The sequence below is a fragment of the Oryzias melastigma genome, linkage group LG4, assembly GCF_002922805.2.
Source record: "Oryzias melastigma strain HK-1 linkage group LG4, ASM292280v2, whole genome shotgun sequence".
NCBI lineage: Eukaryota > Metazoa > Chordata > Actinopteri > Beloniformes > Adrianichthyidae > Oryzias > Oryzias melastigma.
In genome coordinates, this window is record NC_050515.1 from 14,257,009 (window position 1) to 14,280,066 (window position 23,058).

General features: G+C 36.9%; 1 protein-coding gene across 7 annotated transcripts; it reads left to right on the top strand.

The window, feature by feature from the left end:
* Positions 1 to 739: 739 nt before the first annotated feature.
* Positions 740 to 21,886, top strand: ptprc (protein tyrosine phosphatase receptor type C). 7 transcript variants are annotated; one of them, XM_036211556.1, is made up of 34 exons: positions 740 to 979; positions 1,066 to 1,193; positions 1,284 to 1,390; positions 6,991 to 7,014; positions 9,266 to 9,397; positions 9,567 to 9,701; positions 9,840 to 9,965; positions 10,178 to 10,189; positions 10,292 to 10,540; positions 10,638 to 10,862; positions 10,948 to 11,061; positions 11,229 to 11,363; positions 11,451 to 11,582; positions 11,924 to 12,058; positions 12,985 to 13,193; positions 13,288 to 13,348; positions 13,490 to 13,598; positions 13,730 to 13,767; positions 14,582 to 14,691; positions 15,703 to 15,793; positions 15,922 to 15,998; positions 16,152 to 16,188; positions 16,271 to 16,368; positions 16,473 to 16,598; positions 16,738 to 16,895; positions 17,848 to 17,983; positions 18,366 to 18,515; positions 18,585 to 18,675; positions 18,762 to 18,898; positions 18,979 to 19,113; positions 19,188 to 19,310; positions 19,382 to 19,539; positions 19,858 to 19,993; positions 21,013 to 21,886. In XM_036211556.1, exons 3-34 carry the CDS (start codon positions 1,327 to 1,329, stop codon positions 21,340 to 21,342), a joined length of 3,993 nt encoding a protein of 1,330 aa, XP_036067449.1. In that variant the 5' UTR covers positions 740 to 979; positions 1,066 to 1,193; positions 1,284 to 1,326; the 3' UTR covers positions 21,343 to 21,886. The 7 variants fall into 7 exon arrangements, with proteins under 7 accessions (XP_036067449.1, XP_024134724.1, XP_024134723.1 ...); XM_024278956.2 differs by having other exon boundaries at positions 740 to 1,212; XM_024278955.2 differs by having other exon boundaries at positions 740 to 1,193.
* The last annotated feature ends 1,172 nt before the right edge of the window (positions 21,887 to 23,058 follow it).

Here is a 23,058-nt window from a genome sequence, read left to right on the forward strand (position 1 = left end):
AACAACTCACTCCTGCAAACAAATACCTAAACCAAACTAAAATCAACAAGCAACTAAACGAATCTGTGACAGCATCGTCATTTGGGGTTTAGGAACCTGTTGCTGCTTGCTCAAGAGCCATTTCCTGATTACAACAACCTGAATTTTCAGAAATGGAAATAGCCGTAAAGCACATGTCTAAAAGGAAATCCAAATTTAGATTGGATTCAAAAACAGTAGTTTTAATAGAAAAAAACATCCTATGATTAAAAATTAAAAAAAAAGAAAGAAAAGAAAGCAGATGGAAAATGTGCTTGGGATTTTTGTCATCTTGGTTTCACGCAGAGCCTAGTGTGTAACCACAGCAGGACTCAATATTCAAAGCCAATTATATTGGCTCCAAAACAAAACCTGCTTAGTTTCAAGTACCATGGCTTTTAACAGCATGAGGAAGCCGTGTTTCATCTGGATCTACGTCAGCTCAACACCCGGTGTGCCAGCCTTTCTCCCCGGGGAGGTTTTTTTCTCTCTACATCTACATAGATGACTTATTTCTTGTGCATGTAAGCAGAAATAAAGCATTTGGGGATCCAAGCTGGGGTGTCGTGATGTCAGTGATTTTGGACACGTCTGACATTACTCATACGTGGTTGTTAGCAGCAACCAGGGGTCACATGTCTTCTCTTTTTGGAGTTGAAACTAAAAAGAGGGAAGAAAGTGTAAGAAAGGAAAGTTTTCGGCTCCATATGAGTTCATGGACAAATGGCGGCGGCGTGCAGGGAGGAGTCAGTGACAAACAAGAGGGTTCTAAGAAGTTTCACTACTGTATGTCGTCTGAGAAGCGAGCCAGGAGGACAGACTTTAGTCTGAAGGCCTTGGGAGGATCTAGTGTTCATTTTCCTCTATTTAATTGTCTGTTCTCATGAGTTGAGCTAAAGTAGTCACACGATAAACACGTCTTCAAAAGTCGAGGGCCACTTTTCTTTCTTTTCGTTGGGTGGTGAGTTTTCACACTTTAGCAAAAGCACCGAGAAAAGGCTTCCTGCTCTTGGTGGCGTAGCTAAACTCGAACTTCCTGTCATCAAGCTAAAGGTAGAGGCAGTCTCTTTTGGTATGTGTCATCACTCATGCTTGCTTGACTTGAAACCACAGTCAAGGTTCAGGGTTTGGGGAACAAGTCCAGGAAGCTGCGGCAGCAGATAAGGCAGACAAACGTATGTAGCTTGAAATAAGGTAACATTTTTTAATTTAGTTGAGAACTGGAAGCAACGCTTCAATCAAGCCGCTTTGTTGGTCCTCGCTAGGACTGTCCTCCGGAGGTGGCTGCACCCACCCTAGCTCCTGACCATGGCAGGTGTCCTTGGTTTGAAGATTGTGCTCCTCTTGGGCGGGATCATCGCTTTGGTCAGCTGTGAGTAACCATTTGAAATGCTAACAGATAAACGGTCTTTGTTAGGTGAATGAGGCAAGGAAGAAGTGCTTCCCAGTTTCTAATAGTCTCACAAAAAGATTTTTGCAAAACATTCAGAAACTGATATCCACCATCCCCCACTTAAGTTTTTTTGAAGTTGGTTGTTGAGAGCGTGATTGTGTTTATCACAAAAAAGTAAGTTATTTTCCATGAGATAGAGACGTAAATCTGTCAGCAGATAGACTCAGAGGTACCTTTTCTTTTTTTGGTGGAAAACATCACCACACAAAATAAATTCCCTTAAACCGAGGGCAGAATTGACAAGCTACAGTACATCAAGCCTTTGACTCGCGCCTGCATTTGTGCTGCTTCACGTTCTCCTAACGTTTCCGAGCCCAAGAACGCCACTCAGCGCGGCAGACGCGTGTGATGTGAGAAGCTGAAAAGTGACAGGTTTCTGAGCCCCCTTCAGCAAAAGAATAAACACTTGTGTTCAATCAAAGCCGACTCTTAATAAGAAGCCGCTCTTTAAAACGTGTTCCTTTATTTGCTACAAAGCGGAGGGAATTTTTGCAATCATGTTTCTGTTCTGCTTTAAAGTTGTGCATGTGTGCAGTGGTACGAGTGTGTACTGTACATGTGTAGGTGGAAAGGATGGGGGGGTGGGGTGGAAGAGCGATGGGGGGAGACGTCTGTCAAAGATTAAAGAGGAAAAAAAATTTGGGGTGTGTCCCTGCAAGCTTTCCACTTCAACCCCAGCGACTTAGGAAGTTGTGTTAAGATATACAGCAGTTGGAGTGTGTGTGTGTGTGTGTGTAGTTGTGCAGCTCACTGCCTCCAGCATTGCTTGGAGTTCAGCTACTGTTCGACACATCAGACATTTCTTTTCTATTTCCAGCAAGTCTGCAGACATGAGTTAAAATAATTCCTTCACTCTTTTCATTCTGTGGTCTTAAGTCAGGGTCAGTTTTTGTCGTTTTTCTAACATGTGTGAGGTGACTCACTGTTGTGTATCAACACACTTGCAGACAGTCACTCGTTGTCTTTTCAACTCAAAAGAGCCAGTATTGTTTTTGATTTTCAGTTTACTGGAACTTTTAACTGTAGCTAACTTTGTAGACTAAACAAACATTTTACAATAAATGTTTTATGTTCCTCAAATCTTATTTTGGAAATCTCACAAAGCTAAAGGTCAAAGGTGAAAATCTTTGTGAACTTAAGGGTTTAATGTGCAGCTCTGTTGCATCAGTTTGGAGCCTCAACATCTTCCGTGCTCCACCCCCTTTGCCTTCACTTCCTGTTAGAGGAGAGTTCAGCAGCGCAGGCAGAGAAACGCCACACCACTACATGACTTGAGAATTCGTGACAAGCAAAGAGGAAGTGTCTTGAAATGAAGAAGTTGGGTCAGAATAGTTAGGCCTGAATAAATTAAGATTTGAGTGGGTTTGCGAGTGACAAAGAGCTACTGCTCTGAGATAAATACAGAATATAAAAAGATGGATGTGAAGACAGCTCGAAACACTTTTCACAATGGACAAGTTGATGCGTTTTTAAAGGTGGAATTCTTTCATTTAGTGGCTGACTAATTATGTCATTTTTTTATTAAAAACAACTATAACAATTTAACTACTGTTTGTATTTTTTCTGTATTGTTGTTGGCTGTTGCAAAAAAATGAAGAGTAAACCTTTTCAGAATTTATTCTGCAGGGAAATTTTAAACACTTTTTTTTTTGTCAACTGCGAATGAGATCAAAAATAGAAAGAGGAGCTGGCTGCAGACATTGATGTCCAGAACTAAGGAACTAAAGGACTCCACTGGACCTGGAAGTTCACCTATATCTCTAAAAAACAGTTTTTTAAAACTGGCGACCCTCCAAATTGTTAAAATAAACTTCATTTTAAATGACGAGCTTCCATATGGTTAAAAATAAACTTTATTTTAACTAGCAAATCTCCATTGTGCTTAAAAAAAACAAAAACGTAATTTTAACTAGAAACCCTGCGTTGTGCTAAAAAAAAGCATAATTTTAACTAGAAACCCTCCACTGTGCTAAAAAAACACACACACACACACAAATTTAACTAGCAACCCTCCATATCGCTGGAAAAAAACATGATTTAAACTGGTGACCCTCCTCATTGCTCAAAAAAACTCTATTTTAAATGGTGACCCAACATAGTGTAAAAAAAACGTAATTTTTACTGGTGACCCTCCATTGTGCTAAAAAAAATTAATTAGTGACCCTCCATAAAGCTAGAAAAAAACATGATTTAAACTGGCAACCCTCCTAATTGCTCAAAAAACTTTATTTTAAGTCTAACAGTTACGTTTTTTCCCCTTTTTTATTAAAATGCTTCAACAATTCTCAACACTTTTAGGTCAGGGTTAGGATTAGTGCAAATTGTTTAATTTCTGCTTCTGGTTGATGGTGTCAGGCGCCATCTTGTCTTCAGTCAGGTCCTTCTCATAAACAGGGGGAACTGAAATTTCTTTGAAGTGATAGAAATGTCTGAGTTGGCGTGGTGGACAAAGCCATGGTTCATAGTGGTGCGGTCGCTCAGCTTATTTTCAGTTAAGCTTAACTCTGTGGCTCTGTCTATACGTTCTCAGTTGTCATAGAGAAAGATATGCGTTCTTTTTAAACTGAGAAGTGTTGGGACTTTGCAGTAGATTCTTTGCTTGCATTTTTTTTAGCAAACTAGCTTTTGAGGTCAACTTGTTACAGCCATGTTGCTAATATCACAGGTTTGCAGTTGCACCTCTGTACATCTCATAGTGTGATGACATGTAGTGAACATATTTTTTATTGTGCGTGTGCCTTCTCATGTTCCTGAGTCATGCTCGACAATGTGCAAAGTGTTGTTTCTGCATCATTACTCTTTCTTAACTCCAATCAAACAAAACCTGATAATTAAGATCAACGAATGAAATAGAAGCAACTAAAACATGTTTTTTGGCTTCTTCATGTAAAACAAATTTTCTTGATAAGACTGACTATCCACCATCCAATTTCTTAACCCGCCTTATCCCTTTGGGTATAAGCCGGCGAGGCTGCCAGAGTCTGTCCGTTGAGCAAAGGCAGGGTACACCCTGGACAGGTCGCCAAACAGTCCCAGGGTGCACTTCAACATACACCTAGGGACACTTTAGACTAACCAATTAACCTATGAAGCATGTTTTGGACTGTGGGAGGAAACCAGAGTCCCTGGAGAAAACGCAGACATGCATGGGGAGAACATGCAAACTCCACACAAAAAAGTTTACAGCAGGGATTCAGACCAAGGCCTCCTCACTGTGACCCAAGAACGCCTACCACTGCCCCACCGTGCAACCCTAGGACTGAATGTTGTTCATCTTTCGGCTAATCCTATTCGGGGTCACCATAGTGAAACAGCATCCACTATTTCACATCAGAGTTTTTGGGGGTTTTTTTAACGCCGGATGCGTTTCCTGACGGAACCCTGTATTTGGAGGGCACAGGGACCCAGTTAGGCAGCAGCATCAAGGGTCTTGCATAAGGACCCAATCTGTATGGAGATCAGTGGACACCCCGAGGATTGAACCCAGATCTCATGCGTGCCAGCCGTACGCTTAGCCCACTAAGCCTATTACCAGTTTCCCTCTTCAATTTTTTAAGTAGCTTAAAGGCATTTGGAAATTTTGTTTTTTTGTTTTTGTTTTGTAATAAAAAAACACACATTTAGGAAACTGAGTCAACTTATAAGAATTTAGACAATTAGAATAACTGTTTTTAAGGAACATTATAGTACATTGAATGGTTGGGGATCACTTTTGATCTTGACCAGTTTAGTTAATTTTCATAATTCCCGTAAAATTTCCAGATTGTAATTAATTCTTATTCCTCAAAAAATGAATGAATCACATTAATCATCAAATTATCTTTTCCCATTTGTTTAAGGTTGTCGAAACGAAGAACTTTACTATGACTATTTTTAATAGTAAAATCCTGTTTTTTCAATCATTCAATTAAGTTTGACTGTAATTCCTTTTAAATAATGTTATTTTCTCTTGATCTTGAAATTGTCCTTTTATAAATTTGGGTCTTTAAATAACACAAATTAATCAATTACGTTCTGGTATTAACAATCCCAAATTCAGTTCAGTAAAGCTATGGTTTTCATTTCTTTTTAAAAGGGAACTTTAGCTGAAAAAAAGAGAAAAAGTGATACGGTATGCTTATTCAAGATTGAACGAGAAATGGAGAATTTAAACTTTTTTGGTAAAGCTTTAGAACATGTGAAAGTATGAGTCGTGGACATTTTATAAACAGTTATGATATGGTTTAACTTGAATCAAACACATGCAGTTTTTTAAAATGTATATAATTCCACCAAAACATTGTTTTATTTTTTTAACTTGAATTACATTTTTGGTGAGCTTTACTTTTGTTTTTAAGATTATTCGTACATTATCAGCTTTTTTATGTATTAAGTAAAGATGGAGTAAAAAGGTTGAAGGTTATAATAGGCATTGCTTTAATGACTTGCACATTTTTTATTCGCTTTTAACCACCCGTTTTTTTGCGATACGGAGTCATAAGAAAACAGTAGGAAGAACAGGCAAATCAGTTATGAAAATGTGCTGTTTATTACCTAATAAAAATGTAATAGTTGTCTGTGTGGGGGATCTTTAGTAACACCTTAGTCAGGTGACTTTTCAGTGTACAATCAAACCACTGGTGATGTTGTCAGTCTGAGTCTGAAACTATTTGTAAACTGTAATCTTTGTTAACTTACAGGTTTTTAGGTGTTAATTATATTTTTAAAGATAGCACAGTTATTTTTAGTTATAAATATGATTATTTATGATACAGTTTAGGTCAAGTAGCAGACTTTATTGAGAGTTAACTAGATCTAAAAAGCATTCATTTCCCACTCAAAGTTTTTGTCCTTTTTTTCATTTAATATTGTGTCTTATCACATTTTACACATGTCCATCCAATTAATCTAATGTATGTCTCCATCAATCTCTGGAAAACAAAGGGAGTACATTCAGTTAGAAGGCGGGCTTAAAAATGTCATTGCAGAGAGCATGCATTGCTGCTCAGTAGTGTGAAGCAAGAACACAAAAACCACATCCTGGCATGAAGAGTCTGGCTGTCCCTGATCACCTCCATCTTCTTTTTGCACATAGCTTCAAATGATATCATTGATATCATCTAAAGAGTTGCTACAATTATTTTTATTATTGTTCCAAATGTTCAAATTAAGTTTCGTTTTTGTTTTGTTTTTTAAACATAATTGATTAAAAAAAAGAAAAGAAAAGAAAAGAAAGAAAGAAAATGGCTGCTGTGCTGAAAGCAGCTATGTAAGTCTGTGCGGCTTCTTGTTCTGCACTGCAGGGCAGGAAGTTGTGGTTTGCTCTGAAATAGCAAGTGCTGCTCCTTGTCAAACTGACTTAAAAAAAACAGGTTTCAGACCACTGCCTCATCCAGATAACTCAGTTGCTCTTTCCATGGCAACCAATTAAGCCCCTCCCCATTTACTGTCAACTGATTTTGAAGGATTGATGAATGAAATAATGAATGTCTTGCTCCCTTCAACAACAACTTACACTTTTTTTCTACTTGTTTTTACAGGTCAAGATACTGCATCTGAATCAGGTGTGTGATCATTTTTACCTTTCACCCTAACAATCCTGAGGACCACAGCTTTCCATTTCACATTCAAATGTTGAAATTTTAACCAGATTTGTGAGAGAAAATGAAAAAACAATAACAATAACAAACTGCAGAAACAAGGTTTTCTGTAGTTGTAACACATTTTTAGAATTGCCTAAAAAGAGTTGTGTAAGTTTGTCTATTGATTTTAGAATTATTGGTTTTCACTTAATTGTATTTTGTGTAAAAATGCTAGGAGATTAGTTTTAAATGTGTGCAAAAAAAGTAATTGAGGAAGAGGAAGAGAAGTCTGTCTTCATGTTTCCTTTTAAAGTCTTAGTTGCTGCTTTTCTTATGTTACTATTAATTTTTTTTTTGAACAAATGAAAATCTCTGTTTATTTTTTACTAAACTAACCAAGACCAGGAGGCTAAATAAACAAAAAAAGCAACTTTTTAAAAATAAAATAAAACAGAAATGATAGTGGAAATCCAACAATTGTATTTTTATCTTTTATTTTGTCATCTTTCTTGGATGTACTAAAGGAATAATGAATTGTTTGCTCCCTCGACCATCCTTTCTACATTTCACCCTAAGAATCATGAGAACCACAGCTTCATTTCATTAAATGATTACAAATGTTGACATGTTAGCTTGACTTGTGGAAGAAAATCACTCATCTGATAGAAGTTTCACTTTCAACAAATATGCAAAAACTAGATTTGGTGTGGTTGTAATCCCTGCTGTGTCTTGATTTTAGAATTTTTGATTTTCAATTAAATGTATTTTGTGTAAAAGTGTAAGAAAATTGGTTTTAAATGTGTGCAACAAAAGGGATTGAGAAAGAGGAAGAGAAGTTTGTCTTCATGTTCCTTTATGTATTTTTGGCAAGTCTCTGCTTTTTCTTTTTTTCAAACTAAAAAAAAAAAAAAAAAAAAACATTTTTATTTACAGCTTTAATAAACTGACCAAAACTAGGAAGTTTTAAAAGTTTAAAATAGAAATGATTTAGTAAGCATGTAACAATAATGTATTTTTCTTGGAATCATAGACAGAAATTTAATTTGAATAAGGCTTCTCCTTACCACTACATTTAGCCCTTCAAATGGAGAGTTGTGGAAAAATTCTTCAAATTTGGACGGCACTCCCACTCGATGATGTCATCAATACTCGCCAGTTAGCTATGTTAGCGCGGCACTGCTAGTGCTTGAAAATACATAACATTATCGGTTTTATAACTTTAATAAGGTCATACTAAAACAAGAAGTCATTACTTACATTTTAATGTCAACTTATGTGCTTCAGAGCACACCCACAGGAAGAAATGTGTTTCTCCTCCGCGACACAGCGCGACGCGGAACACCCCCGCGGCAGGGGGCTCTGTATCCCTCCGCGAAAAGAGTTAGGCCCTCAGAAGACGATGTTAAACAACCCTATTACTGCTAATTTCCCTACAATTGGAGGGGTAGGGGAAGAATTTGGATTCAGCCTAAAGACAGTTTGGGTCAATTTATTATTAGTGATGGTAAAGATATTAGTTTTGGTGCAACCCACAAGTTTTCATGATTAGCATTTAGGTAAACCATTAACAATTTGTGATATTCTTCAGTGATCAACAGTGTAAAAAGATTATATTTGTGTCTGTCTTGAAAACGCATTATCTCAGTGCCCATCTATTGTGATGATTTGGCTTCTTGTTTCTAAAGTTAGCCTAAAGTTGCTCAATATTTCTTATATCATTATTTATTCTGTGTTAAAGTTGTGTTTTTAAATGTGGGGTGATTTAAGGATGAGTAAGTATGATGAGCAAATTCTTTCAGGTACAAAAGAAATTAATTTATTTGTCTTTCTTCCAATGAGTTTGCAATTTTTCTCTACTTTTTGCTACTTTTAATGATTTATTTTACTAAATGTAAAGAACACAAAAGGAAGAGTGGGGATATTTTTTACAGCAGCTGAAGAGGAAATCCTCCATAACCCTTTAACACCTGAGGCGTTGGCAGTGATGCTTAAACAGAATCTTTAACATACAACTGTTTAACCCTTAACACGATCAATGTCAATCCATCAGATTCTGATCGTGTTAACAAAAAAATCTGGTAAAAAGGCAATCAAAAATAATTATTAATAAAACAATTAAAACATTGTGGTAAATCAAAGAACATAAACACCAGAGCTCTGGTGTTAAAGGGTTTAGAGCGTTGATTCAGGATGCAGCTCCAAGTCCTGATTCTTTGTTTTTTGAATGATTTAGTGTCCACCTCACCTCCACTCACTGGGGCAGCAGCTACTGCCACACCCTCAGACTCCTCCCCCTCTCTCGCGACTCTGCAAGGGAACTCTTCAAAGTCCTCTTTTCCAACAACTAATCCAACCACCACCATTGGTAATGTATTCAGATGCTGTCAGAAGACATTTGGACTATTGTAAGATCATTTTTCTTGGAGGTTAATTGACCGATGACAGCATCACATGATTGATTACAACAGATAAAATAGGGTGTGCCACAGTCTTTGGCTTTGAAAATTAGTGTTGAATTGTATTTGTTCTTTCAGTCTCCACTCCTCCACGCACTGAGGCAGCAGCTACTGCCAAAACTAACACTACGACTGTCCTCACTCGTTCTTCCACCCCGCCAAGCCCCTCCTCAAACTCCTCAATTCAGGGAACAATTTCACCCAACATCTCCGGTAATGTATTTAGGTCTTGTCAGCAGTGTAGTGCTCCATTAACTGTGTTGGGGAGGGGAATCCTGAATGTAAGCTAAGCATTGTATCTGCATTTGGATGTTTTCACTTGAAAATGACCTCCAGTTCTTCAACCTGCAGTCACCTCTCCTTCAGGCATCTCAAACACAACCCGACCCACACTCAGCCCATCCTCTCAGTCTGACAGCTCTCAGAACCTGACCTCACCTGCAGTCACCCAGAACACCACCATCACGACATCCCCAGGTTGGAAACATTTTCCCTTTTTTAAGGAAGAAGCCATGAAAAACTACGAAAAAGCTTTGTTTTTTTAAATGAAGCAATCTGTGGTGAAGGTCATGAAAAGAATATGTCCGATTGTGAGATTGTTAGAAATAAAAATGCTTATTGTTGCCTAAACATTTAATAACATGTTCTTTCTTTTCATCAAATGTAATTGTGTCCTCCATGGACTCCAGCACCCCCTCAGTGTGAGTACCACTTAAAGTATAATCTTTTTTTTTTTCCATCCTAAAAATAAGTTTAAAACAACATACATTATAAATAAAGTTGCCATAAAAATGTCTGTGCAGGTTCTTACAATGTCAAAAAGATCAAGTTTGGCCTCCAGTTTCAGATGAATTACACGATTTTCAAGGAATACCACATTTCTGTAAATGATGGAAACAATTTAAAAAATCGGTCCTGCAATGAAAACACAACCTGTAGCATCACAGGTCTGAAGCCCTGTACTGATTATACAGTCATTGTCAACGCTCAATGGAATGATACAGAAATATTCTGTCCGAGTTCTGAAAATAAAGTGACCACAGAATCTGCAGGTGAGTACAAATACTTTATATTGCTCTGCTGTGTATCTTTACGTCTTTAAATGATTAACACACATTGTGTGTAACACAAACTATTTGTGCGTTTCAGCTCCTGATGACATTAAAGTCAGCAAACACCGCCCTGGACATGTTTGTTACCAAAGTGATTGGGACATCAGCAATTCTCTGTCAACACCAGACAGAAATAAGACTGAGAAGTCTAATGGATCTGTCTGTTTTAAACTGAAGAAGGACGACTTTTGCTCAAGTTTCACTGTGGATATCAAGTCAGAAAGCTGTGAAACAATTAACATCACCAAAGACATCACAATCGGTGTGTAAAAAGAGATCTCATTATATTTGAAGTGATTTTATTTTTAGACCTGATCTATTTTCATGTTGTCTTTTTTCTAATCTAGATTTCATAGATCCAGCTGAGATAGATGAGCCCAAACCCACAAAACTTCCTGTAAGGTTTGAGCCAAAGTTACCTCCAAACTGTAAAAATCTGACGGTTGAGTACACCTGTTTAGGTGAGTGAACACTATAAACAGAGACTGAGACTGCAGCGTTTTAATTAGAAGAATTTAGAGAGGAAGAAATAACCTCATTGATTGTTAGTCTGATTCATTCTTAAATAAATCATTTTCTCTGTATGTGACCAAGTTTAATTAAAATCCAAAAAACATTTTTCCTACAGAAACAAGACTTCCTGGAAATCGAATGAATCTGTCTGTTCTGGAGCCCTACACTGACTACAACTGCACTGGAGAGATCAAGAATGAAACCTTTGTTTTTATCAGAACTCCACCTGTCATCTTTAACATTGACTGTGGTACGTGGATGTTTACTTCATCACAGTAGAATGAAAGTACAGAAACATCTTCTAGAGGATTAGCTGATGTGAAGCGTGTTCCAACAGGTTTTAATATCAAAGTAACATCCACATCAGACAACACTTCTATTCAACTGGACTGGACATCAACTAATAGCAGCTGTGGTGTTGATCTCCCAAAACTTTCTTATATCTGCAGCTGTGACACAAAGAACCAAAGTAAGTGAAAATGTTAAAATGTTTGTAGTATTTTTGTTCATTTTTATACTTTTGCTTACAAATCAAATAAATATATTGTTAGAATTTTTTTTTTGAAAAAAGCCGATGTTTGGTTACTAATTTTTAAAACAGTATTTTTAGAAAGTCTAAGGTTAAATAGGAGATGTATTGTAGATGATTATTTTTTGCAATTCAACAGAAAAGACAAAACGGTCCCTGGATGTTTTTAATGCTTCACTTGCATTTATGTTGTAAACAAAATCTGCAAATGTTTACAAATATTCAAATAATTTTCTTTTATTCAACAAAGATTAAACAAATTGATGAAAATTATGTTACAGTAAAATCAAGAGTTGAATCATGTGTGTTTACTGGACTGGAACCGTACACTGATTATACTTGTGAAGTTCATCCCAAATACAACGATAAGAAAGTTAATCAAGGATGGAGAGAAGAAGTGCAAACTGATGCTGGAGGTAAATGAAGAACTTTTCTTTTTGAAAGATTCCTGTACATTTGAAAGAAACAACAAACAACAGTTCTTTTTTATTTTTTTTCAAATTAAATCAAAAAGCCTAAAACCGTCACTATTTTGAACTGTTATGTTTTTCTATACAAATATTTTAAATTCTGAGCAGCAGTTGAATTAATATTGATATTGTATTTAAAATAGAGAAAATAATAAAACTAAATAGCAAATATGATTGAAATTATGACATTTTATTTATTTGTTTTTTTAATCAGATTAAAAAATGATAATCATAGCTTGATTTGGAACTGATGAACTGATGAATACATTTTCAATTATTAAGTTTTCAACATATATATTATTATAAATTAGGGTATATATACATATATATATATATATATGTATATACAAATTCATATTTCCCCATTTTTATTTTCAACTGATTTTGAGTGAACTGAATCATGTAATTTAATTTATTTTGAATCTCATTTGACAAAATGAAGAATGATGAATCTTTTTAAGATTTAAACAGTTCTCCATTAAAATAAAGAGAATAATGTGGATGAAGGTCCTCATGTTTTCAGGTGACATTGTTATGAAGTTGAGTTGCAGCATCTGAACCTAAAATCCTCTTTGTCTTCATCAGACAGATGAAACCGCTTTTATTTTAAGTCTGGATACCCTGGCTCAGCTTTAAGACAATGAAAATAAATATTTAACAAAAAAATTTAATAAAAGCATAATTGGATTATGAAAACGTATAATTATTTTCTTCACACCAGTGCTAATTAGTGTTCTAATTACAAAAATGTGCTTTTATGTTGGTTATTTTACACATATATGTTTGTATCAGATGATATATTTCATTCAACATAAACTTAAAGTTTCCCTCTGAAGGGTCTTTATTGGTTTTTGTTCTCCATTTTCCAACAGTCCCAACAACAGTTGAGAAATTGAGACTGACGGTTCCAGAAAATAACGTCATTGATGTAGAGTGTGATGAGCCAAAAAAGTTGTATGGACCAAAGAGGGAGTACAAAGCACGTCTCCATGATTCTAATGGTTTTGTAAAGGAGGAAAAGAGCTTAAGATGTTACTTCCCATTCAAAGATTTGAGTTACTCCACAACCTACAGAGTAGAGGTCAGTATGAAGCAGGTTTCTATTTTTTTAGGAAGTTTTTAGTAATCAACAATCAGAATAACTTTTAATCTGGAGACACTTTCTGTCTGTTCAGGTGACTGTCTACAATGGAGCCCATGAGAGCCCCGCTGCGATCGAAAGCGTTAACACTTCCTGTATGTGTCTTTGTTGACCACACTCTTATTTCTGCGTTTACTCACTTTATGTAGACTCAAATCTATTCATTTTTTTCCTTTTAAACTAATTGTTTACTTTCATTTCCTCTTTGTTTTTCCTTTTGTGTTTGTTGTTTTTAGATAATGACAAAGCTGTTATTGGATTTCTGGTCTTCCTCATCATCATCACCTCTGTGGCTCTTCTTCTGGTCGTCTACAAAATTTATGTTTTGAAGCGCAAAAATTCACAGTCAGTATACTTTAGTGCAACATCCATGAATGGTCATTTTATTTATCTAATAAAACGACACTTTTACATTCTTGATATCATTTTAGATATAAACATCAGTGTCTCTCTTTTCTAAAAATGTTCTTTTGCAGTGACATGGGTGAGAGCATGAACCTCATTGAAAAAGGAAGTAAGTGTGTGAATGTTAACTCTTATCTAAATATAAAGTTCCAAGTATTCATGTGTTGACCAAATAACTTCCCTTTGTCCTCCTTTTTGTGTCCATTTTCTTCTTAATATTCAAACCGAGTCACTATTTAATTATGTGCACGTTTCAACTGTGAATTTCACTTCCCACACTGTACTGAGGTGGTAAAATCCACAATCTTATAATATGCTAATACTGAGACTGACCTGATACAAAATAAACATTTAAAGCAACAGTCAAGTGAAGGCTTCCTACAAAATGATGGTTGAGTGTGACATGGTGTTTTCTTTGCAGTAAAGAGAAGTTAGAATAAGCACATTTAAACAAGTTACCTGTAAAGTCATGAAACCAGAAATGAAGTCTCCAAATATATAGAAAAAAAAGAACTTACAGCCATTAAACACGAGGATGATCAGACACTCATTTTAAGGTATTACTGCACGTTACTCATTTAATTTGTTTGAAACTGAACATAGAGAAAAAAAGAAAACATAAGCATAAGCCTTAAACCCCTATAAAATAAACATTAAGCTGAATTCAGTGCTCAAATTTCCCTAATAAAATATCATTTACCAACTTTTATTTATTGGGATATTTTGTTATATTCAGTGAGATATAAATGGAAGCAGAATCTTGGCATAATGGTTGTTTTTTTTCCTTTGTAACATCCATAAAACATGTTTTTTTTAAGCATAAAGTTCTGCCAAACCCGATCAGTTTTTTAAAGTGGTCAGGGAGACCCACTAAAGGTTCAAGATGGACTGTTTGCACTTAATCTTTTTCTCTATCGCTTCAGGTGATGAAGAAAACTTGATGACAGTGGATCCGATTGCCGCAGAGGTTCTGCTGGAAACTTACAAGAGGAAGCTTGCTGACGAGGGACGACTTTTCCTGGCTGAGTTTCAGGTACGAATCTTTATTTTAATAAAATATTACATTTTAGGACTATTGATTAGTTGCTTTTGTTTAGAAATCAGATTTTTTATTTACTACAGCGCAAGAACTCATCAAAAGACACCTAAGCATGGTTGTCAAATGATTTAAAGTACAAATTGAGGTTTCCAATGTATCATGGGACATCTTTTTGTAGTGGGGAAGGCAGTTTTTTTCCCCTTGAAGTAACTTTTTAAACATTATTTGTCATTACTTTACTACTACAACCTCACAGTGTATATATTTTGGCAATAAACATTTTTTTAAAATTAGTTTGAAGGTTTACTCCAATGAAAATCATGTTTTTGGTGTTTTTTTTCCCTGATCAAGGAGATATATAAAGAAAGTTTACCTTAAAATTGTATTTCTGAGCATTTATTTATTCTAATTGTTGTGAATCAGGAGCAGACCAAAAAAAGCAGTTTGAAAAAGCTTGTAGACACAAGCTCTCTGCAGAGCTCCTTTCTGATGTATCCACTTGCAGACAATTAGATCCATGTACGTCTTCATTTTCCTTGTCTGAGCTGGTATCTGGATCAAAACTGTACGGCTGCATTGCTCCAATATTGCTCGTGATATTTGTAGCACTGGTAATATTAGCTTAGGGTTGTGAGAGGCTGTAAACTAGCAGCAGAGAGGATGATGGGAAATCTTGGGCAGGCTTACTCCGGGCTAACCGTTCCGCCCACAATTCACAGCTGATTTCAATATTTATTTATTGCCACTTTTAAATAATTAATGACACATTTATTTATTTATTTAATGGTGTATATATTTATTTCATTTTGGCTCTTTCCAGACTCCATACTGCAGAAACTATATCCTAGAAAACAACCGTTTTTTTTTTATTTGTCCTGATAATCATAATTCAAAGACCACTGGGAATGCTTTTAAAATAGATCCAAAGATTATTACAGTGGGACTTTAAATGTGTTTTTATATTTGTTTTAAAATGTCAAATGCATTATCTGTTCTTCCCTTTAGAGCATTCCAAGGATTTTCTCAAGATACTCGGTGAAAGAAGCCAAAAAGCATTTCAATGGCCCCAAGAATCGCTACGTGGACATCCTTCCATGTGAGTGACCGACAATAAGAACTCCCAACTATCCAGGATTTGGTTGTTATAAACATAAAAACTATGGAGTTTTGTATAGAATTGTTGACATCTCATTGGAGACTTTTTTGTCTCATTTGCCCACATAGACGATCACAACCGTGTTCAGCTGAGCACAGGAAACGGAGAACCAGGATGTGACTACATCAACGCCAGCTTCATTGATGTATGTCAACAACCAAACCTCTTTTTGTTCAAAATATGTCAAGATAGTCACACATTTGAATTAGAAATATGCTTTCTCAGGAATTTAAAAAAAGATTTCATGTTTAACTTGTTGAAGATCCACACGACAGAATGTTGTTCTTTATTTTTACAGGGGTACAAGGAACCCAAAAAGTACATTGCAGCTCAAGGTAGACACATTTTTGTTATTTATAAACAAGTTAATATAACTGTATGTGTATATCAAAGATGCATGATTGTTTATTGTTGTAGGACCAAAGGATGAGACTGTGTCGGACTTTTGGAGGATGGTCTGGGAGCAGCAGTCCTCTATCATCGTCATGGTGACGCGCTGTGAGGAGGGAAACCGGGTAAAATCCTCACTTTACTGCAGTATTTCTGACATTAGTTTGATATTAGTTTTACCCTAACTTTGTCAATATTTCTCATTTCCCGCTTTGTGGCTTTTCTATAGGTCAAATGTGCTCAGTACTGGCCCTCTCAAGACCGAGAGACTGAGATCTACGAGGAGTTTATTGTGAAACTCACCTCAGAAAAAGAATTTCCAGATTACACCATCCGCCATCTTCGCCTGACTAACGTGAGTCTGCTCTGAAAACTATGAAACACAAGCTTTTGCAAAAGCTTTCGCAAGTGTGGTTGGTTTTAGTCTAAATAAGTGGTTGTACATGGTCAATCTTTGAGTTTGAAACACGTATTTTTGTGTGTCTTGTCTACAGAAAAGGGAGAAGAACTCAGAGAGGGAAGTGACTCACATTCAGTTCATCAGCTGGCCAGATCATGGCGTCCCAGGAGAGCCGCAGCTCCTCCTGAAGCTGAGGCGGCGCGTCAATGCCTTCAAGAATTTCTTCAGTGGTCCCATTGTTGTTCACTGCAGGCACGTGAAACACCCTTTTCCATCTATTCCACTACCATTACTTTAGAGCAGGGGTGTTAAACTCAGTTTGGTTCAGGGGCCACATTCAACCCGACTGATCTCAAGTGGGCCGGACCGGAAACATAATAGCGGAAAAAATAACAAACACCTATTTGAGCTGGGATTTATTGAAGACAGGACACAATTGGAAGATATATGATATTCTGCATCTAAAATGAACGTTTTTGGGTTTTTTTTATGATTATTACTGGATAAAAGGATAAATTGGAGGTTGTGTTACTCTGGGGGCGGAGCTGTCAGAGCAGACTCTTCTTGGAGAGAGCTGTTGACATCGATCTTACATCAGCACGTTTCCAACCGCTAGTTTTCGTGGGTATGGGAGGGGCTGCTGCAGACAGTGCAGGTTTTTAGAGGATTTCTCTTAAATGCAGGTTCTTTGAGGTTCTTTATAGTGAGGAATGAACAGTAAAATGCATTTAAAACCTCAAAAAGTAGAATTTTCATGGTAGGGCCCCTTTAAATAACCTGCTACAGGAACGCGCTAGAAACATTTTTTTTTTACATTCTTATATTTTTTTCTCTTCATGGCTGAGTCGGATTAAACCATCTGGCAGGCCAGATGTTTGACACCCCTACTTAAAAAAAAGCATAAAACTGCTAAAGTGCAGCTAAATTGGGAAAAAATAACAATTTTTTCTTCCCTTTGATCATCAAATAAAACGCTTCTCAGAAGCAAAATCTTGAACACAGCCAGTCCATTATAGTTCCAAACATAGAGACTAAAAAGCACCCACACTTATTTTCTATTCTTAAGGCAATTAGGAGTCAACAATCAAAGAATAAAATCCACACATGCATATCGTTGTTGGGCAACTAAGTCATATATTCTCCCTAAATGTAGTTTTGAGTCCATATTGAATCAATAGAACTTCTTGTGTCTTGTCTTGTGCAGTGCTGGAGTCGGCAGGACAGGTACCTACATCGGCATCGACGCCATGATGGAGGGTCTGGAGGCGGAGGGCAGAGTGGACATCTACGGTTATGTTGTCAGACTGCGCAGGCAGAGATGCCTCATGGTTCAAGTTGAGGTAAAAAACTTGTGTTGGTGATCACTGAGGGTGTGAAAAAGGGGGAAAGAGGTGCAGGAACTAGTACAAAAAATGGAAACTCAATGGGTGAGATATTTAGCTAAAATATTTCCCATAAATGATTAAAGAAAAGTGCTAAAAATCTTCATCAAAACAAACAGTTATCTACTTTTGTGGCTGAAAAACTTAAATTTTTTTCAATTACTTGATATTTTGAATTCTTGTTTGTTGAACACAAAATTTTAGGAATATTTCTGTGTTGGATGAAATTGTAAAGTCGTTTTTCTGTGTATATTCTACAACATTAGAATGTGAAGACTAAAAACATTGAAACAAACCCTGTTGAGACACATCCTCTTCCCTTTCTTGTGCCATGGCGCAGGCCCAGTACATCCTGATTCACCAGGCCCTGCTGGAGCACAACCAGTTTGGAGAAACAGAGATCAGTCTGTCAGAGCTGCACAGCACAGTGAGCACGCTCAAACAAGGCCCCCCAGAGTCTGAATCCACCCTAATGGAAGAGGAGTTTGAGGTGCGTTCCCGTTTGTTTCCTAACAAATCTAGAGAGTACATGATGATTAATGAGTATTTCATCCTTCAGAGACTCCCCTCCTTTAAAACCTGGAGGACATGCAACACAGGGGTCACAGAGGAAAACAAAGCAAAGAACCGCTGTGAATCCGTGATTCCATGTGAGCATCGGCGTCACGCGCCCACACCTTTGCGTGTCTGAGTTTCATTTCACCTGCCAACTACCTGTCTGCTCTCCCACCCTCAGACGACTACAACCGAGTGCTGCTGAGGTTAGATGAGGGGCGGAGCCATGACAGTGACCCTGATGAAGATGAAGAGGAAGAGTCATCAGACGAAGAGGAAGAAGAGTCTGCAAAATACATCAATGCCTCCTACATTGACGTACGACAACTTCTTCATATTCTTAAGAGTATTTTTTTTAGAGTAAACTCAAAAAAAAACTCTGTTTTATATGCACACAGGGGTACTGGGACCAGCATGCCTTCATCACAACGCAGACCCCCCTCCCAGACACTGTGAATGACTTCTGGCAGATGATTTACCAGAAGAGAGTCCCAAACGTTGTAATGCTCTCAGAGTGTGAGAAGGATGATAAGGTAGATAACGGACAATACGCAAATAACAATCCCTCCACCGACGACTGATGAGGAATATTGTGTGTCTGTGACAGGATTGTGAGTCTGTGTACTGGGATAAAGAGAAAAAGACTTTTGGATACATTGAGGTGGAAGTTACAAACACCGAAACCTTTCCAGCCTTCGTCTACCGCACCATGAAGATTCGCCACATCAAGGTAACATAGCAGACAACTGTTCTGCCAGTTTTTGAATTTAACGAAATGTGAGCTAACACGTCTGTCAACAGAGGTCGGAGGTTCGGGAGGTGAATCATGTCCAGTTCCTGAAGTGGGACAAAGAGCTTCCAGAGAAACCGCAGGACCTCATAGACATGATCAAGCATGTTAAGAGCAACTGTGGCAGCGGGAAATCACAAAAGGGCATGCCTGTTTTAGCCCACTGCAAGTAAGACACAGAGGGTTCAGGGTTCTCTTAGCAAGAAGATTCTTGGTTCAAATCCAGAATGAAGCTATTTTTACTCCAGATAAAATAGTCTCTTGGATGGAAGAAAATCATAATTCTTCTGCCTGAAAAAAAGTGTCTTGAAAAGAGTTGAGATAAATAGTGAAATATTTCCAATCACTAATGTTTGTGATAAACACTGAAAATATATCTACAAAACAATGAGTAACAGCAATCAGATCAGGTGGAGCAAGTAGTTGAAATTCATGCTCAAAAGCTTCATTTATCTGTAATGTCCCTCTGTATTTGTTTCCTCCTCAGCGATGGCTCCACCCGCTCAGGGGTTTTCTGCGCTCTGTGGAACTTGCTGGACAGTGCTGAGAATGAGAAGCTGGTAGATGTTTTCCAGGTGGTTAAAACTCTGCGTAAAGAGAGACAAAAAATGATCTCCAGCCTGGTAAGAGATATGATGGCATTCATGGTTATGAGCGGGATTAGAAGACATTTTTTAATGTTTATTTCCGAAAGTAGACACTAAAAGCAGATTCACTTCAGCTGCAGCTCCTTTTTCTTTCCATTGTGGCTCTTCAGCTTTAGAGAAAAATACTGACAATAAAAAAGTGAGTGTTGTTCTGGTTAATTTTTCATATTTTAGTCAGATAACTAAGAAAGTTGTGGCAAAACATGTTAAAAGTGTGTCAGAATGGTATTTAAACAAAAAAAAACAACTTAAAGTTCACATTCTTATCTAGTTGCTGTTCAGATGAAAAGTTAGTCTTAAAATGTTAGGGGCAGTAAAGGAAGATAAAGGAGGAGGATGCACCAAAATTATGACTGAAAATGCCACACCTGACTTGACTTTTTTGCCTTTTTAATTCAAGTAAATCTGCTGCATCAGGAGGATCTTATTTGATACAGGGTCTATTTATTTTGAAAGGAACTTATCTGCTGCTGTCAAGAGAATAGTAAGATAAAAATTGTTTAAGAAGAGAAATGTATCATTTCTATAATTCAATTATTTTAAATATTTGAAAACTATATTTTACAAATGAATGCCTTAATGACCACAAAAGTATAGTGTATTTTTTATAGACAACTCGTAAGTAATAAACAGGCCCAAATGGCACTTCTAGTGTTAAAGGTTGCAGATTTAGATTGTATTTGTGTAGTTTTGATCTAAAACCATGACAAAATGTAAAATAAAAGACAGCATTGTAATTAAAAGACTAGCATAAAATAATCACTTTATGTTTTAAGCAGTGATCCACAAACAAAAATATGTTTTACTTAATTCAGCAGAGACTCTGGGTTTATCAAACTACAAAATATTGAGCCAGAGGAAAAAAAATGTATTATTATTTTTTTAATTATCGAATTTAAGCAGAAATTATATTGTAACATACTTTTACATGGGTTGTATAACCAGGTGTGTGACTACAAATAAAGTTTTTACACAAAAATCTGTGTCTTTTGCAGGAACAGTACACGTTTCTGTATAGTGCTTTGGAGAGTACTTATCCAGTCCAGAACGGAGAAGCAAAGCCAGTCCAGGCCACTGGGGGCGCCAGCGTTCAGGTCATCAATGAAACCAAAGCGGAAGAGCAGCAGAGCGAGAAAGCTGCTGAGAGACCCGCCAGCACTACCAGCAACGACCAGCAGGCGGCAGCAGAGAGCAGCCCTGTGGAGGCTGAGGCAGCGAAGGAAGACAGCAAAGAGGAGCCCGAGAAGGAGGTTTCTAACGGCCCCACGGAGGCAGTCCCCGTGGAGGACACCAGTAACGGTCCCACTGTCACTGTGGAGGTCTAACATGTGCATTTATTTTATTTTTTACTTTTTTTTTGTTAAAAAAAAAACACACTTGCTTTAAATTTATGCTTTCTTAAGTTCCTCCATGAATGTAAAAAACATTGTAAAGCTTTATTAGTTGTTCATCATTTTAATAGAATGTAAGTATGGGTTTCATTTTAATAGATGTAATCTCATATTTATACCGTTTTCCAAAAACGAAAATTTAAGCATATATAAGTTATAAATATTTTTAAAAATACAAAGCTCAAATTTTATTTTTGTTTACCAAATGGCTGTTGTCAAACTAGGAACCATTGATTTATTTTACAGTAAAAAAAAAAAAAAAAAACTCATAACCTAACTCTCTGATACAGTACATAAGTGCATTTTGTATCTTAATCTTAATTCCTGCTGGGTTTGAGTTTTCTAATGTTTTCCGGCTTACTACTGTACACACATGCAACAGTCTGCATTTTTATGTATCAGCTACATCAAAATGATTGAGTTATGTACAACATTCATTATGCTATTCTGTCTTTTCATTAAAAAGAAGTACAACATATCTTTATGCATTCATATTATTGATTATCATATAAGGAAAACACTTTATAATGTGTTTCTACATGAATATACTTAAATTATAATCTAATGTAAAATATAATGACATAAAAGAGAATATATCTACCATAAATCCTTTATGGAATATTTTTTTGGTTCTGTGGCTTAAAAGAGTCATCCATCCCTCATTTCCTTCCACTCATCTGGGACTGGACTACAGGGCCTCTTCCAGGCCACTTTCTCCAGCTCATCCGGGGGAATCCTGAGGTGACAGACATTGTCTTTCCAGAGCATCCCGAGTCTTCCTAGAGCTCTCCATCAAGAGTCACATGCCCAGAACATTGGGTGACATCCAGATCAGATGTAAAGAGAGTTCCATTCAAAAACAAATATCCAAAAAGTGGCAATTTTTACAATGAGCATTCTATGTTCTCAATTTGTCATTTGCAGCGTCACAAGGGAGTTGCTGGAGCCTATCCTAGCAACTTCAGGGGAAAGTAGGGTTCACCATAGCTTTCCAGTCCATCACAGGCTCACACATTCACTACTAAAATATCAACTTGTAGATCTAAGATCAGCAGATTCCTCCCATTCAGGACATTCCTACGCAAACAGTGTGCAGCATACTTTCAAATGGTTATACACGAGTTTCTACAATTTGTTTAAAACTCTAGATAAGCATCAGAGTGTTAGACAAAACTGACCAATTATAAAAAAAAATCAACACAGCTTCCACAGCAGATAAAAAAAATGTGGTTTCAAAAAAGCTCAGTTTTGATGAACTGTAATTGCCGGGACAAAGTTTAGTTGCTCAGGTCAAATTCCATAAACTAGCGGGAGAGCATGGAAACAAAGGGATGATGGAATATCAGTGGAGGCTTACTTCCATGTTAGCAGTCCTGCCAACAATTCAGAGAATAATCTCTAATGAACTCCTGCTGTCCTTAATCTGATTTTGACTAAAAACTGAATAATCGTAATTAAAAGACCACACGCTTTTACATTAGATTAAAAGATGATTGGAGTGGGAATTTAAGGCCCTATGTGTTTTGCAGTTGCATTTCCATCCATACTCACACATCCACACACACATTCACACACACTTCACAGTGTGAACAATGAGGTTTGGTATCTTGCCCTAGGACACTTTGACACATGGGTGGGCAAGATGGGAGC

What these genes read in the sequence shown, in the direction of transcription:
- ptprc (XM_024278956.2), top strand. Translation starts at nt 1,327, where the DNA reads ATGGCAGGTGTCCTTGGTTTGAAGATTGTGCTCCTCTTGGGCGGGATC. An exon ending in CTGTGACACAAAGAACCAAA is followed by an intron (nt 11,583 to 11,923) that starts GTAAGTGAAAAT and finishes ATTATGTTACAG; the next exon opens with TAAAATCAAGAGTTGAATCA. An exon ending in AGTGTGAGAAGGATGATAAG is followed by an intron (nt 19,114 to 19,187) that starts GTAGATAACGGA and finishes TGTCTGTGACAG; the next exon opens with GATTGTGAGTCTGTGTACTG.